Here is a 12,514-nt window from a genome sequence, read left to right on the forward strand (position 1 = left end):
TGCATTGCACTAAGGCTCAGCGATATTGCGACCCTGAACACTCAAACCGGAAGGTGAATAGGAAGATTGCAGTTTCCGGTTTTGATTCAGTTGCAAATACTGTACCTGTACACGCTAAAGGTCATTTGTACATTAAATTGGAAATATCTATAGATATAATAATCTCTACACACTGTACTGTCATGGCATATGTGCATAGCAAGTCAACAGTGTGTGTTTCACCACATTATAGAATCAACTATAGCCAGTGACGTGCGGTGAGATTAATGGCTGGTGAGACAATCAATGACGTCACCACTCGTCTCTACTTAGTATTTGAACGGTAAATGTGAAAATTCAGCGATTTAGAAAAAAATCCTAAAACGGTGAAGTTAAATGGACAAGAACTTTAAAGTACAAATCATTGAATACATCTAACTGTTTAATTTATTTTTTCATTTGATATTTCCATGACAGCTTTCCATGACAGGTGAGGCACTGCCTCACCTGCCTCCACTGACTGCACGTCACTGACTATAGCAGTGTCAAAACTTGATTCCCCCGAAGAGTTATAGCTTTTTTATTTGTATTAGTTTACTTTTTTTTGCACAGGCAGATGCCACGTCATGAATAAATCAACAGCCAAGCTCTTAGCAAGATTTAATGTACATTTATTTTTAACACGTGGAACATATAGTATAAAGATTTGATACTGAATAAATGATATTCATTGAGCCAAAAAAAAGGCGGGGGGGGGGGGGAATTTGGGGTTACATCAAGTTTTTTAGCTACATCATCTGAAATACAAATATGCAGAATCTGCATCACTGAGGGTGGCGGGGGAACGAGGGGGGTTCTTCATCAAGGTCTAGTTGTTACGCAGACATGATTTGTTTTTTTGTCTGTAAATTTTCTACAGCCACACCAGTCTCATGTGTCTTGTGTGTTAAGTGGTACGTTTTAAAAAGGGTGAAGGGACAAGGAGAGATGGAAAGGGCTTAATTCAGCATGTACAACATGGTGTGTGCGTGTATGTGCGCAGGCACGCATATACATACACACACATGCCCACACACGCACACACAACGCAGCCTGGCAGGTCTGCTTGGGTGTTGTGCCGAGGATCGGTCCCAGTACAAGTCATACAATCAAGGGACAAAACAGAAGAAGAGGTCGGTTGGGGGGTGGTGGGGGGGGGGGTTGTTAAGCCGTTGTCACCTTCCACATAAAAACTAGTTTGCTGCCAAGTCGGCGGATCTCAGTGTGAAACAGAATTATTACAGTATGTCGACACTTTCTTTGAAGGTGTGCAGTAGGGGGAGGGAGAAAAAAAAATAAAGCAAAAAAATAGCCCTACAACCTACTGCGCAGGAGAGCCCATCCAAATGTGGTTCCTGTGAATGTGTGTATGCAGGGGGGAGGGGGGCAAAGCTTTTACAGCAATCCCGAGTCCTCGGGGGGAGAAAGCAAGCATCCCCAAAACTGACTGTAAACGAGACAGCAACTTTGGTTACAGTTATTTTTTTTTTTCCTTTTGAATTTCATTAAAAAAAACACGTCCTTTCAAGGGCCAAGCGCATCCCACTCGTCTCCTGCGGACGCTTCTCTTTCTACTTCATGATATTCCTTCCTTTTCGCGGCAGGGGGGGGGGGGGGGGGAGGAAAAAACAGTGGAATCCGAGGTGATTTTGCATAAATTAAAACCAAAAAAAAGGTCAAAGGTTCCGCTCACAAGGAGAAGAGGAGGTGGGGCGGTGGTGGCGGTGGGGGTCACGACTGGCCGACCAGGAAGAGTACATCGCAGATGACCTGCGAGACGGCCGAGTTCATGAGCGGCGAGACGGACACGTCCAGCAGCCGCGACTCGTAGAGCGTGAACTCCGAGCGGTTCTCCTCCAGCCGGGCCAGCGCGTGGAGGGCGCGGGCCGCCCGGCGCATCATGTCCACGCTGGCCGGCTCAAAGTGGGCCTGCATGTGCAGCAGGGCGCTCTGGCTCTGCTGGTACTGGGCGGCGGCCAGGCTGTCCTCCAGGAAGCCCAGCAGGTTGCCCACGCTGCCCTTCTGCACGGCGATGGCGCGGGCCGCCAGCCCGTCGCCGCGCGCCAGGTTGGCCAGCAGCACCACGGCCATCTCGCGGCACGCCGCCGCCTTGCGCTCGCCCACCAGCCGCACCAGGGCGCCGTAGAGCTTCTCCAGCCGGCTGAAGGGCGGCGTGGCCAGGATCAGGTCCACGTTGTCGTCCTGCACGCTCAGCTTGCTCAGGGTCTCCAGCACCAGCCTCTGCGGCGACAGCGAGCCGTGCGGGCCCAGCGCCGGGAAGGGGTCCAGCGCCTCGGCCGAGGGGCACACGGCCCAGTGCAGCAGGCCGTCCAGCAGGGGCAGGCAGATGCTCTCAGAGTACCTGGACAGGTCCAGCTGGCCCGAGATGTTGGCCAGGGTCACCAGGCAGTTCTCGCGCAGGAGCTCCAGGCAGTCCCACCACCACTCGTCGCGCCGGCGGGCGCCGCCCCGCTCCTCGCGCTCCTCCCTCTCCTCCTTCTCGTAGGTGACGGGCGCCTGCTTGCGCTCGGGGTGCCGGTGGTGCAGCAGGACCAGGCGGCCCAGCAGCAGGAGCAGGCCCGGGTGGCCCGACATCTCCCGGTCGTTGCCCGGCACGAAGGAGAGGCTGCGCACGATGTTGGACACGCAGACGCAGCGCCGCGCCAGCGCGTCCTGCCAGTCGGCCAGCGTGCCCAGCGGCGTCTCGTCCTTGCTGTGCGGCTCGTCCTCCAGGATCTTCACCTTGCGCCGGCTCCGCGGCTCGGGGTTGATGCTGAACAGGTACTTGCCGTTCTCCTTCCGCTCCGAGGCGCCGCCGCGCACCGCCTCCTCCGTGACCGAGCCGGGCCGCGCCGACAGGACGTCGTCGACGGTGGCCGTCACGGCGGCCGGTGGCGGCGGCGAGGGCGGATCCGCCGGGGCCTCCCGCCCCGCCCCGCGGCTCTCAAAGTGCGTCTGGATGTGCTCGGTGACGTCGCCGCCGCCGACGCTCCAGTGGAGCAGGCCGCTGTCAAAGCTCTGCCGCCGGCCCGGCTTGGACGCGCGGCCGCCCCGGAAGGGGTTCTTCTTGCGGACCACCTTGACGGGGAGGCGGTCGAACTTGCTGGCCTGCCTGGGCCGATCGGCGGCGGCTCCCTTCGCCCCGGCCCCCCCGTCCTCCGGCTCCTCCTCCGGCGCCTCGTCTTCGTCCTCCTCCTCGTCCGTGTGGGCGCCTTCCCCTTCGGGCGCGTCCTCGTCGGGGTCTTCGGCGGCGTTGGGGTCCAGGAGGGTCCGCTGCCCGGGGTCGCCCACTTCGTACTCCTTCAGGATGCCGAAGATCTCGATCAGGCACCTCCGGAAGTATTCCACGAGCAGCTCCAGGAAGCCGGGCAGCTGCCATATTGGAAAGCGGACAAATGTTGCCGTCTTCTCCAAAGCCGATGGAGCTTCCGCGCGGGACGTACCTGGCACAAGTTAAAGGTGGTGATGCTGTTGTCGTCGTAGAGCAAGATGTTGATGGTGTCCAGGGCCCAGGTGCTCTCGGCGAGCAAGCCCGACTTGAGCGACATCATCACGCGCCACGCTTCGGGGGTGCCTGTCAATCAACAACAGAATCAAGGCGAGCCACAAACTCGAGGAGGGGGGGGGGGGGGGGGGGCTTTGACGTCGCCTACCGATGTCCTTCACGGTCAGCCGCCTTCGCGGTTTGAGGTGCGGTTGGGAGCATTCCACCGAACCGGGGGGGAAGCCCACGTCCCGCCGCATCATGGGCAGTTGCGCGGGCCCCTGCCCGATGTGGGAGGCGGGCACCGGCGGTCCGGCTTTCTGCACTTTGATGCCCGGGTGCGCGTAAGGGGACTTGCTGGGCGACGTCCCGCTCTCCGTGGGCCGCGGCGCGGGCGCCGGACTGGACACCTGAGGAATGTGGTTCTGCGACGTCTGGTAGGTCGACGGGAGGGGTCGGGTCACGGGCGGGCCGGACCCCCCGGGTCCGAAGGCCGCTTGCCGCTGGTTGACGTGGCCGGGCCAGGGGCCTTCGTGGTTCATGCGCTGCTCCGATGACATCATCTCCTCGGAGCGGTTCGCGCCGTGGTAGCCGGCGGGCGGCTGGCCGGGCGCGGGGGGGCCCGGGCGCCCGTGGTAGTTGGGGTAGCCCATTTCGTTGCGGCCCTGCCACACGGGGCCGTGGGGCCCGTCGGGACCCGAGGGCGCGGGGCTCGCCATCATCTGGGGCGGCATGGGCGATTGCGAATTGGGGCCTCCCCCGGAGGACGATCCTCGGTCCCGGCCGAAGGGGAAGGGGAACTGGTTCTGCGGGCCCGGGGGTCTGCGCTCCCCCCCGGGGTAGGCGTTGTACTGATTATACATGTCCTGCTGGCCCTGGGGCCCCGACGACGGAGGGCCCGCCGACGGCTGCTGGCCGCCGTAAGGGACGTTGTACATTTCTCCCTCGTGGCGCTTGGCGGGGGGGCCGTAGCTGCCCTCGACGGGACGCTTGTAGTTCTGGAGACAAACACGCATCCCGTTTATCATCCCGGACGCCTCGCACACCGGAGAAAATCTTCACTCACCGGTTGCTGCTGCGCGTACATTCCCGGTTGCTGGTTTGGGTAGGGGCCACCCGGAGGCGCTCCTTGGCCATGATACTGATTGGCATACGAGTCGTGCCTAGAGAAGGAGGCACGCCAAAGATGAAATTGTGTCACGCGCGATTGGCAAGAAAACGCTCTGCAATTGCGTTTCCATTGGGAACTCATTCGCTGACATTCCCGAATTGATTCAGCAATTTAAAAGCGTGACATGGAGCGCCAATCTCAAATTTGTTCGGGTTTTGGTTTTTCTTTTTCTTGCAGGGGGTGCCAATAAAGCACTGGTCAGATCTCTGGCAATATTTTTCTCTTCCACAAAGGGGCGGAATTTGCCTTTTGTTCACGTTTGAGCTTTGCTCCAGCTTCAGCTATTGTGAAAGCTCTATTTCAAGGACAACCGACACCATTTTTTTGTTTCCTGACATCAGAAAAACATTTTGTAGCATCTAAAAGACCCAAAACATGCAGGCTGATATCTTTAGTCAAATGCAAAGCACCAATAAAAATGACTTAAAGTGTCCCAAAACTGCCACAAAATGAGCTCAGAAATGGCGAGATTCAGAAAGACCCGGCCCCTTGTTTGTGACATCACGCCAGGATACACCGTCACAAACTGCCCTGCTCGAGAATCAAAACAACGGCTTCAGAATGTTCCGATTCGGAGAAGCTACTTTCTTGTTACTCATCCAGTTATGAATATGATTCAAATAGTTCTGAAGAGGAAAGCATAAATGTTTGCAATCGATTAAAAAAGTCCTTCCGTATCAATTCCAGCCGTCAGGACTCCAATGTAGCGTCCCAGAAAATGCACAAGATGGCGCCCAAGCTCCGTTGGAAATGGGCTGATTTGTCTGCTGGGAATTTGTGTCAACTTAACACTTGATTCTTGATGCGTTTTACCGCAATTGGTAGTCTTAGTGCGACACACAACGATTCACCATCGTACTATTTATGTAGTTTTCCTTCTAATTTCGCAATCAACACGGTGTTTTCAGACGAAAAAAAGTGCCCACAATGCATTGTGTGTCGCTTTGTCGGTCAGGGGCTTTCCGAATGTGACGTCACTTCAGGCATCATCATCAACTCGAAAACAAGACTTCCTGAATATTCAGCGCGAGTCTTAAAACGTAAAATATAGCTATACATGGTGGCATCTTTGTAAAATGCGCTCAGTAGAGGTCATTTGAAGTGATTTTACAAATTATGGACGCAACTTGTCCAAAGGTGTCGGTTGTCCTTTAAATCAATATAATAATAATAATACATTTAATTTCTAAGCGCCTTTGAAAACTCTCAAGTACACTTTACAGTCACAAGATTTTTTTGTGCGGGTGAGCAGCGGCAGCCATTCGCACCAGCGCTCACTCTAGCTGCGCTCATTTCAAGCTCAGATAACCCCAGATCAATATAACTTAGGAATTAATTCTTTTTTTTTCTGATGAAAGAAGAGAGTCTATGTTTTTTCACGCTGCATTATGTAGTCCCAAAAGTCAATATTCTGTGGATCCTACAATTTGAGTGAAAATGGCGAAAATCTTGGCACTGGAGTGAACACATTTTTGCACATCACCTGGCAGGGAATGAGTTAATCGCTGTCAATACCTTTAACTACAACATCTCGAAACGATTTGATTGGCTGGGTAGATTTGGAATCCTAAAAAGTAGCTATTCCATGCACTGGACAAATGTGAGTGAATCAATACCGTTGCTGCGGCGGCAGCCGACTGGGCGAGTACATCCCCGCCTCAGCGGCGGAAGGCATCATGTTGGCTTGAGCGGCCCCGGGCCCCATGCCGCCGTCGGGGCCCATGCCCGACTCTTGCCTGCGCGTCGACATGGAGTGGATGTCAACACATTGCAGGAGACGCAAGAGAGGAAAAATTCCAGAGCGGACTTGTACCTGCGGTCGTATCCGTAAGGATATTGTTGCCTCTGGGCCATTGGTAGATTTCCCATGGGTCCCGGCGGGCCTCTGCTGTAGGCTTCGCCCATGCCACTGTTGGGACCGGGTGGCATGAATTGTTCCCCAGCTTTGTTTAAAAATAAATAAAAGCTTGTTATTTTGCCTTTTAGCAGGTAAACAAACTCGCTTGGCGGGTGCCTTTCACCTTTCCTCATCCCACCAAAGGGGTCCTTGTTGGACTCGTAGGGAGCCATGCGACCCCCCATCATTTCGGGACCGCCCATTCCGGGTTGGTAATTCTGAGAATTGGGGGTCATGGCGTTCCTTCGGGAAAACGCCGGGTCGCTGCCATCGGCAAAGGGGTCCTGCAAATTCACGCTACTCCTGAGAAAAAAAAGACACGCAAATCAAATCAGCAAAAAGAAGTTGGTCAATAAAAATGAAATGCGTCCCACCACCCAAAGTACAGCGATACCTTGGCTTACGAACTTAATTGGTTCCCAGACAGAGTGTATAAGGCGAAAAGTGTGTATCCCAAAAATTAATTTCCCATAGGAAACCATTAAAATGAGAATAATCCATTCCCATAAAACAATTTTATACTTTCTAATCTTCTAAGCCTTAAAACTACACATAATATACCTTATTATATGTATAATAAATGTGCTATGGTATTATAATTAAAGAAATAAACTGTACTGTATCATAAAGGTGTTTTACCTTTACCTTTGTGACGATCGTTGATGGCTTGATGGAATGGAGTGTCCGGTTTCATCTGCATTAAACACTTGATGAGGAATGTAACCTTCTTCTTTCGCCATCTTGAGGAATGATCCCTTGGAGGTGCTTTTTCTGCGATAATTTTACCTTTTTCCTCATCAATTGTTCTGTTTTGCTGGGTTGATAGCTTTTTGCATCAACCCATTTTGCATTTTTTTGTTTCAAGCTCTGTCGTCTCCCTTTTGTGTGTGTGTTTTCTCTAACTCTCTCTGTCATCTGTCTGGCTCTTTAATGTTTAAGCATTCCCCCCACTGCTGCTTTCTTGACCAATTACGTGGCTTTAACTGAAGACTGGGGGGGGGGGATAGAGGACAAAACAGTCGGCCACCATTTTCTTGTTAGGAGAACGGGCTCGTTCGTGAATGACACATCATTCATTGTCGCAGCTCCGTGTGTATCCCGAAAAATAGTTTGTATGCCAAGGTAAAATTTTCATAAATGTAACGTTTGTAAACCGAAAAGTTCGTAAGCTAAGGTGTTCGTAAACCGAGGTATCACAGTATTCAATTCTGTCCACACTTGGAAGATGAGCGATTGTGCATCTTTTTCTGCTTTGATGCGTATCCCAATTGCGACACGCCAAAGCAAAACCAAAATGGTGTCACTTGAGCCCTGCGGTGTCCAAAAAAAAAAACAGCCTGAAGAAAATGTGGAACGAGCATAAAAGTCATACCTGGCACCGGGCATGGGAGGCATTTGTGTGTGCGGCGTGGAAGCGGGGGTGGGAGGTTTCAGTTCTCCTCCCTCTGCCATGGAGCTGCTGGTGGACTGGGGAGTCTGGGGGCCTTGCAGCGACCCGGAACCAGCTGCAAAAAACAAACAAACAAGGGCACACATTGAAACGGCAAAAAAAAAAAAAAAAAAAAAATCGCTTGGAAGTCACCAGGAAAAAAAATGACAAACGGGCCTCGGCTCGCATGACGCACCCCCCTTCCCCTCACCCCCACCTGATGGATTGTGTTTTGCGTGCGAGACGCACGATCGCGCTCCAGCTCAGGACTGGAGTCTGATGACTCATGGCTTCCCATTCATTAAATGGCCACGCGTGCACACGCCGGTCGAGGTCACTGCCAGGTTACGCTTATTCAGTGTCTCACGTCACCGTTGCGCCTACCCATCCCCCCCCCCCAGCAGGGATTTCCCTTCTACGGGGGTAAGAGTGTGACTTTTACACCCCCCTTCTCCCCGCCCCTTTCCATTCATCATTTCTGGCTCAGTACTAATCTCTGGGGAGTGTTTCTTTTGTAGCCTTGGGCCATGCACCAATCAGGCGGTGAATTTGAACCCCCCCCCCCCCCCTTCGCCTTCCTTCAGCATAACCGGTGCCAGCTGACAGTACAGTAAACCCTAATTCGTTACACCACCGATTCTGAAACAACCCTTTCTCGGTTTTGAAAGCGAGTACGCGGGCCGGTCAAAATGCACGGCCTACTTAACATGCCAACTTCATTTTCTAAGGGGCACTCTGCTGTCGCGGCTTAGAATTGAAGCGGATTGATCCTATCCAATTAATTGGTCAATGCTGAAAGACGGGAGTCGCCGTTTGAAGCGCCTGCCGTCGAGCAAAACTATTACGTTTGATATTTGGTTGCACTCCTTGCTCTATTTTCTACTCCGTGTCAAGGTCAGTTTGTACACGATGCTCTTGTTTTGAATCTCAACGTGGAGATATTATAATAATTATTTTTCTGCTGCCGTGTACAAGGCCACATTTTCTTTTAATGGCGATAAAGGGCTGCTGGGAAAATCCTACTAATTTATCCTTGACTTGGACTTCTGGATTGAATAACTTTGTTTAGCGTTTAGCAACAAGAGGCTTGGCTTCCTTTTGATTTTTGGGCGCAAACGTTGGTCATTGGGCAGACGGAGCGCCGGCTCGGTTCCATACCAGGGCTGGGCGGCTGGATCTTGGGCTGGTTCTTTTTGGTGTCCGTGTTGAAAAAGTCCAGGGGCGGCTCCTCGCCACGCTCGATTTTGCACTCAAAGGCGTACAAGCAGTGGATGTACTGCTTCTTGAGGGAACTGGCGGCGCTGCTGGACGTGCCCACGTTCAGGTTGGTGGCCAGTTCCCGCCATTTCTTGTTCTTGTTCACCTGCGCGAGCGACGGAGAGAGAGTTTGGGTTTAAAAGGACGCCACAAGCGGCCAACGGCGGTCCGGCATACCTGGGTGAGGCCTCCGATCTCCTTGACGGAGACATAGAGCCGAAACAAATCCAGAGGCTTGCGCCCCACGGCGGGGAGGTTGTTCATGCCCATGGCTTTCTCCTCGGCGAAGGCCAGGTAACGATCCACCCACATTTTCCTCTCGGGCTCCGGACCCAACTCGTACAGGCGGGTGATCTTCTCGTTGGTGATGGTTGAGGAGCTGGACTTCTGAAGATTGAGGTTCGATTTAAAAAAAGAACAAAAAGGCCCGACAACAAGCAGTACAAACGGCCGGTCACCTTTTTGGATTCAGTCTTGGGAGTCCCGTCCACTTTGTTGTTCATCTTCTGGGCCTGGTTGATTTTATCCATGCCAAACTCGGAACCAGGACCCATTCCTAAAACGGCAAACAAATACAGCGGGTGGCCTTCTCCAATGAAGGTCGACCTATCCGGTCCGTGCGCTCACCGGGGTTGTTGTTGCCCATGTTTGTACCCATGGCGTAAGGGCCCGGACCCGCCTGGTTCATCATCCCGTGCATGCTGTTCATGGCCGGGCCATACGGAGAAGCGGAAGCCATCATGCCTTGGTTCATGACGTAGCCCGCTGGCCTGCTGAACACAATCGTTGAGCTTCAAGATGACCCAAACGCATTTCGTTCAACCGGCGTGCGGTTAGGCAACTCGATCAGCAGTCACCCACCTGTTGTGGATGGAATTGGTGGGGCCGTGGTGCATGGAGGGCCCCCCCTCTTTCCTGTTAATCCCCGGAGGGGGGCACATCCCTGAGACCACCTGAGGAGGCATGTTGCCCATGTTGGGGCCCATGTTGGGACCCATGCCGGGACCGTAGGGCCGGGCGCCCATTTGGCCAGACCCCACCCTGCCGGCGGAAGCCATGTTGCCATAGGGTGCCCCGCCGCCCTGCCCGGGCATGGGATTCATGGAGCCCCCCATGCCGGGACCGCTCGGGTAGGCGGAATTGGGCATCCCCGAATAGCCAGGCGGGCGAGGGTAACCTGGAGGGAGAAGCGTCAAACATTTCAGGGGGGGGTGAGCTTAAGAGGGATTCCAGTCGACACTATGCTAGCGCACGGGTGTCAAAGGCGAGGCCCGCGGGCCAAATCTGACCTACCACCTCATTTTATTGGGTCCACAAAAGCAAATCAAATTTAGGAAATTCCATGATTCTTGCTAAAGCCTGAACCAAAATGCCAAATTGTCCCATGTCAAGCGAACAAGTTTGACCCCCCCCCGCGCATCGCTTGTGGTGCAGCTTCACCTTGAGGTCCGTACTGGCCCCCCTGAGGGCCGTAATTCCCCATGGAGTTGTTTTGGGGGTAGGGTCCCATTCCGCTATGCATCTGACCCCCCGAAGACTGGCGTGGAGATAAGGCGGAGCCAGGTTGTCCCGGGGACCCGTAAGGGGGCATCTGTGGGTTCCGCATGTACACTGGAGGGAGGATTATGAGGGTCGTTATCGTGAGCACCACCTACGAACACCTGAGGAATTTCCACCGCACTCACCCCTGTCTTGCCCCATGGCCGACTGGTTCATGGAAGAGTGCATGATGCTGTCTGACTGGACGCTGGGGGGCCGGGGAGGCATCTGATTGCCTGCGAGCACACGCAAATCGAACCCGCATCAAATGAGCGGCGAGCGACAGCGGTTTGTCAATCAAAACCGCGCCGCTGACACGCCGGCTGATGAGCTTTGCCATCGTTGATGGGAGACTTTGCACCCCCATCTGGCAAGTGGCTTCATGAATTACAAATGAGAACGCTGGCGTTTTGGACTGTGCCGGCATTCGCAAATATCGCCCGCTTTCATGTGGAATTCGTTTGTTTGTCTGCACGCCCGCTTACTCGGGCGGGCAGTTCAGATATTGCCGACCCGCGCTCCAAATATTTGAGTGTCTTTATTGACCTGGCACGGCGGCGGGGGACAGTGGGCCGGTGCGAGAAGGCGTGACGCTAGCGGGCGAGCCCACGGGCGACGGCGAGGGCCCGCGGATCCCTGGCAGGTGGGGCGACGTGTGCGGCGAGAAAGGGGACTGGGCGGGGTTGCTCTGCTCCCCCTGGCTGCTGGACACCCCCGAGGTGCTGACGCCCGGACTAAGGGCGCCCTCCGTGCCGGTCGGAAGGTCGTCGATGGAACCTGAAAGATCCTGGAAGAAAAACATTTGGACAACCTTGTTGCAGTTTCGATGCATTTTCTGAGTACTTAAAAAAAAAACAGCAACAAACAAAAAACAAAGCAGCTTTTCAATAAGAATGTAGATCAAAAATGGATATTTTTCAAGTACAGTGATACATCGGTTTACGAACCGGCCACTCCATTCCATCAAGCCATCAACGACCATCACAAAGGTAAATAAAATGACTTTATTATACTGTACAGTTTATTTCTTTAATTATAATACCATAGTACATTTATTATACATAAAATAAGGTATATTTTGTGTAGTTTTAAGGCTTAGAAAATTAGAAAGTAGAAAACTATGTTTTATGGGGACATGGAACGGATTATTCTCATTTTAATGGTTTCCTATGGGAAATTAATATTTGGAAGACACACTTTTCACCTTACACACTCTGTCTGGGAACCAATTGAGTTCATAAGCCAAGGTATCACTGTACGTTGCCATGATCCAGATTGCCAGAGATGAGCTTTGTATGTCGAGGAGGAGCTAAATCGGGTTGTTGTGGCCCTTCTGCCTTCAAAAATCATCTCGAAGCTTCAAACATTCAAGGGTGACAATTTGGAGTACATTCAAATGATTTGAGTCTTTTTGCCACTGTTAACGACTAAGAGTGACTGCAAAGTGTTCACTTTCCATTGTTTAGAGCACTGGTGGCAAAGTCAAGGCCCAGGGGCCAAATCGGGCCATCCACCTCATTTTATTCGGCCCACAAAAGCAAATCATACTTGTGAAATTCCATGATGCTTGCTCAAGTCCAAACCACCATAACAGTCATTATTTTTTACTTCAAATTTGAAAACTAGTTCTTTCGTTTTTGTACACTCTATATGGAATATGTGGAGGGGGATGAAACACTGTAATAGCTTCCCCAAATTCATCATGGCCCCCGATAGGCG

The 12,514-nt window shown here is 52.9% G+C and overlaps 1 protein-coding gene across 3 annotated transcripts in view; it reads right to left on the minus strand.

The window, feature by feature from the left end:
- Window positions 1–634: 634 nt before the first annotated feature.
- The window catches only part of LOC148882921 (AT-rich interactive domain-containing protein 1A-like), a 31,477-nt gene continuing 19,597 nt past the window's right edge, over window positions 635–12,514 (minus strand). For 2 of the 3 annotated variants that reach the window (XM_089023793.1, XM_089023791.1), the window contains 16 exons: window positions 11,342–11,582; window positions 10,942–11,031; window positions 10,697–10,867; window positions 10,118–10,433; window positions 9,884–10,029; window positions 9,715–9,812; window positions 9,434–9,643; window positions 9,158–9,362; window positions 7,943–8,075; window positions 6,695–6,873; window positions 6,487–6,616; window positions 6,290–6,409; window positions 4,569–4,665; window positions 3,672–4,500; window positions 3,462–3,592; window positions 635–3,390 (listed from right to left, as the gene is read on the minus strand). In XM_089023793.1, coding sequence (XP_088879919.1) covers window positions 1,750–3,390; window positions 3,462–3,592; window positions 3,672–4,500; window positions 4,569–4,665; window positions 6,290–6,409; window positions 6,487–6,616; window positions 6,695–6,873; window positions 7,943–8,075; window positions 9,158–9,362; window positions 9,434–9,643; window positions 9,715–9,812; window positions 9,884–10,029; window positions 10,118–10,433; window positions 10,697–10,867; window positions 10,942–11,031; window positions 11,342–11,582 — 4,737 coding nt within the window. In that variant the 3' untranslated portion in view covers window positions 635–1,749. The remainder of the gene's footprint in view (window positions 3,391–3,461; window positions 3,593–3,671; window positions 4,501–4,568; window positions 4,666–6,289; window positions 6,410–6,486; window positions 6,617–6,694; window positions 6,874–7,942; window positions 8,076–9,157; window positions 9,363–9,433; window positions 9,644–9,714; window positions 9,813–9,883; window positions 10,030–10,117; window positions 10,434–10,696; window positions 10,868–10,941; window positions 11,032–11,341; window positions 11,583–12,514) is intronic. The other variant, XM_089023792.1, reaches the window with a different exon arrangement.

This window comes from Hippocampus bargibanti, linkage group LG20 (assembly GCF_051943395.1).
Source record: "Hippocampus bargibanti isolate YZ-2025 linkage group LG20, ASM5194339v1, whole genome shotgun sequence".
Lineage (NCBI taxonomy): Eukaryota > Metazoa > Chordata > Actinopteri > Syngnathiformes > Syngnathidae > Hippocampus > Hippocampus bargibanti.